General features: G+C 57.4%; 1 protein-coding gene across 1 annotated transcript; it reads left to right on the forward strand.

Moving 5' to 3' along the window:
* The first annotated feature begins 546 nt into the window (after positions 1-546).
* Positions 547-3,529, forward strand: LOC124226411 (class I histocompatibility antigen, Gogo-B*0103 alpha chain-like). The gene is made up of 7 exons (XM_046639668.1): positions 547-696; positions 1,008-1,277; positions 1,483-1,758; positions 2,341-2,616; positions 2,741-2,845; positions 3,293-3,325; positions 3,468-3,529. The coding sequence occupies exons 1-7, from the start codon at positions 624-626 to the stop codon at positions 3,527-3,529; spliced, it is 1,095 nt and encodes a 364-aa protein (XP_046495624.1). The 5' UTR covers positions 547-623.
* Positions 3,530-4,126: the final 597 nt, after the last annotated feature.

The raw sequence follows: 4,126 nt of genomic DNA on the forward strand, positions 1-4,126 counted from the left end.
TGTAGTTAATAAACAAAAAGGAAGCTGGTCTCCATGAGAACCTCTATCTCGTGTTTTCAGGCACAACTTCTCCAGGTTTAAAGAGAAGATCCCTGTCTCTCCACCTCCATTCCCAGGGCGAGCTCACTCTCTGGCATCAAGTCCTCTGGGGGTGAGTTTTCTTCTAGAAGAGTCCAGGGGAGAGGTCAGGGGTGGAATGTAAGGAGTCTATTTCAGGGAGAGGGATTCCAGTAAGAGGAGGAAAAGGGGCTGAGCCCAGCCTGGGGGTCTCTCCCGGGTTTCCTCAGACAGCCGCTGGGCCAGGACTCAGGGAGACGGTGTGACAAAGAGCTCTCGGTGCAGGAGGAGAGGGGTCAGGGGAAAATGGTTCTCAGGGTCCCAGGCCCCAAGGGCGGCGTATGGGCGGTTGTCTGAAGCTCAGTGTTGGGGAGTCCTTGTCTCCCTGAGACTCACTTCTCCCTCACATCTGTGTCAAGCCTCCTGCCTGGAGACTCATGACGCAGCCTCAGTTCTGACTCCCATTGCGTGTCCAGTTCCTAGAGAAGCCCACCAGCGTTTCCATCGTTCCAGGTTATAAAGTCTCCACCACCGTCCGGGACGCAGATTCTCCTCAGACCCTAAGAATGAGGGTCACGGCGCCCCGAACCCTCCTCCTGCTGCTCTCGGGCACCCTGGCCCTGACCGAGACCTGGGCGGGTGAGTGCGGGGTGGGAGGAAACGGCCTCTGCGGGGAGCGGAGCGAGGGGACCACGCGGCTGGGGGCGCAGAACGCCCGGGAAGGGGCGTCTCCCCAGACCCATGCCCAGACTCCCCACCTCGGGCCCCGCTATCCTGAGCCCTCCCTTCTTCTGCCCCGCCTGCTTCTCACCCCAAGTCCCTGGCTTTCTCCGTCCGCCGCCCCTTTTCCATCTCACGAGCCCCTTCCCCCTCCCGGCCTCATCACCTTCAGACCCGGGACCCGCCCTGGGAGGACGGTCGGCCGGGTCTCAGCCCCTCCCCGCCCCCAGGCTCCCACTCCATGAGGTATTTCTACACCGTCACGTCCCGGCCCGGCCGCGGGGAGCCCCGCTTCATCGCCGTCGGCTACGTGGACGACACGCAGTTTGTGGGGTTCGACAGCGACGCCGCGAGTCCGAGGATGGAGCCGCGGGCGCCGTGGATGGAGCAGGAGGGGCCGGAGTATTGGGAGCGGGAGACGCAGAGCGTCAAGGGCACCGCACAAAGTTTCCGAAAGAGCCTGAACACCATCCGTGGCAACTACAACCAGAGCGAGGCCGGTGAGAGACGCGGGCCCGGCTCCGGGTCCCGACCCCCCATCCGCACGGACGGGCCGGGGTCTCCCCGAGTCTCCGGGGCCGAGATTCACCCCGAGGCTGCGGGACCCGCCCGACCCCCGACCCGGGAAGAGCCGGCGGGGACTTTTCCGCGGTTTCATTTTCAGTTTAGGTTTAATCTCTGCGGGGGGGGGCGGGGCGGGGTCAGGGTCTCACACCTTCCAGTGGATGTCTGGCTGCGACGTGGGGCCGGATGGGCGCCTACTCCGCGGGTACGGGCAATCCGCCTACGACGGCGCCGATTACCTCGCCCTGAACGAGGACCTGCGCACCTGGACCGCGGCGGACGCGGTGGCTCAGATTTGCAAGCGCGAATGTGAAGCAGGCGGTGTGGCGGAGCGCGTCAGGGGCTACGTGAAGGGCACGTGCGTGGAGCGGATCCTCAGATACCTGGAGATCGGGAAGGAGACGCTGCAGCGCGCGGGTAGGAGGGGCTGCGCGACCTCCTGATCTCCCCTTGAGCTGAGCCTGCCATCCCGCAGAGAGAGGAGGGAAATGGGATCCACACCTAAATGTGCCCAGCCCATGGGTCAGGAGACTGAGTCCCCCAGGGTGTTCAGACCCAGTGCCAAAGAGTGGCTCCCCAGAGGGCTTGCCTTTCTCTTAGGGGCATTAAGCGGTCCAGGCTCTCCGGGGATGGAGGAGGAAGCTATCTCTGAAATGACTGACAAGCGGTTCCCTTTGACTGTGGCAGCAGCTCTGAGACTTTTTCTCTCAGGCCTTGTTCTTCGTTCTCACACCATATGTGTTTGAGGTCTGACCAGGTTTTCTGAGTCATTTCACCTCCACCCAGCTCAGGATCTATCTTGGGCTGTTTCACTTTGATTCCAGAAATTTTCAAGGAGTGGAAGTTATTTCAGGTCCCTGTGTTTAAACTGGTGTCTAGGTTTTGTGATCCCTTCCCCTGCTCCTGTTGTCCTGTCCCTTCATAGGATGGTCACATGAGCGCTGCTTCAGTGGCCCAAATGGATGCAAAGTTCCTGAATTTTCTGGTCCTTCTCCTCAGATCCCCCAAAGACACAGGTGACCTACCACCCCATCTCTGACCATGAGGTCACCCTGAGGTGCTGGGCCCTGGGCTTCTACCCTGCGGAGATCACCCTGTCCTGGCAGCGTGATGGAGAGGACCTGACCCAGGACACGGAGTTTGTGGAGACCAGGCCTGCAGGGGACGGGACCTTCCAGAAGTGGGCGGCTGTGGTGGTGCCTTCTGGAGAGGAGCAGACATACACATGCCGTGTGCAGCACGAGGGGCTACCTGAGCCCGTCACCCTGAGATGGGGTAAGGAGGGAGGCGTGGGCTCAGAGCCTCTTCTCAGGGAAATCAGGAGCCCTTCTGGAGACCTTTAGCAGGGTTGGGGCTGCGGCCTGGGGATCAGGGCCCTCACTTTCCCTTCCCTTCCCAGAGCCACTGCCTCAGCCCACCATTCCCATCATTTGCATCATTGCTGGCCTGGTTCTCCTTGGAGCTGTGGTGGCTGGAGTTGTGATGTGGATGAAGAAGTGCTCAGGTAGGGAAGGGGTGTGGTCTGAGTTTTCTTGTCCCACTGGGGTGTTTGAAGCCCAGGTAGAAGTTTGTCCTGCCTGGTCGATGAATAGTCCCATCCACAGGCACATGTGCTTTCCTAGTCTGGGACCCTGTTTGCTAACACTTACTCTTTAGTAAACACATGTGAGAATGAAGGATAAATGTATCACCTTAATGAATCTGGTGATGGGGACATGATTCTCAACAGTCACAGGACAGAGGAGAAGGTGAGGGGAAGTCATAGGTCACAGCTCAAGAGGGTGGTTAGTCCAGTCTCCACCCATGTACTTTCCTCGTGTTTCCTGATCCTGCCCTGGGTTTGTAATCACAGTTATGGAAACTTCTCTGGGGTTCAGGACTAGGGGGTTCCTTTAGGACCTCATGGCCCTGCTTCTTCCCTGGTTTCTCACAGGATGTTTTCTTCCCACAGGTGGAAAAGGAACAAACTATGTTGTGGCTGCAAGTAAGTATGAAGGACGTGTCATCCCTGAGACTCATGCGATAGTGTAGATGGGAGCGAATGGGGGAGCTCACCCACCCCATAGTTCCTCCTTTAGTCTCATCTCCTGTGGGCTCTGACCACATCATGTTCTGTTCTACTCCAGGCAGTGACAGTGCCCAGGGCTCTGATGTGTCTCTCAAGGCAGGTGAGCCCCTGGAGGCCTGAAGTGGGGAGATGTTGGGGTGGAGGGGCCTGGACTAGGTTATGGAGATTCTTTGATTGGGACATTCTGGGCATGTGGTGGGCTGTTCAGAATGTCACTAATTACAGCGAGTGACTTAAATTGTTCATAATTATTTTCTTCTATAGAGTGAAACAGCTGCCTGTGGGGGACAGAGTGATGCAAGATTTGTTCCTGTCCCACCCCCATTGTGACTTCAGGAATCTCTGACTTCTGTATCTGCAAAGGGCATCTGAGGGTGTCTGTGTTCCTATTAGCATAACGTGAGCAGCTAAGGAGACTAGTCTCCCCCATGACCCCCTCCCACACTGCCCTGTGTTCTGTCCCCTGATTGACTTTCCTGTCCCGGCAGAGGTGGGGCTGGTTCCATCCCTGTCTTAACTTCATGTTGTACTGAGCTGCAACTTCTTACTTTCCCATTGAAAATAAGCATCTGGATAAGAACTTATTTTTTCAGATTTTTGCCATCAGCGATTGGTGGGTTAATTAAAGGAGAAGATTCCTAAAATTTGAGAGGGGAAATAAATGGAGGTCTGAGAACCTTCCAGAATCTGCCTGTTCGCTGTGGTGAGTCTGTGGCA

Source organism: Equus quagga, chromosome 15, assembly GCF_021613505.1.
Source record: "Equus quagga isolate Etosha38 chromosome 15, UCLA_HA_Equagga_1.0, whole genome shotgun sequence".
Lineage (NCBI taxonomy): Eukaryota > Metazoa > Chordata > Mammalia > Perissodactyla > Equidae > Equus > Equus quagga.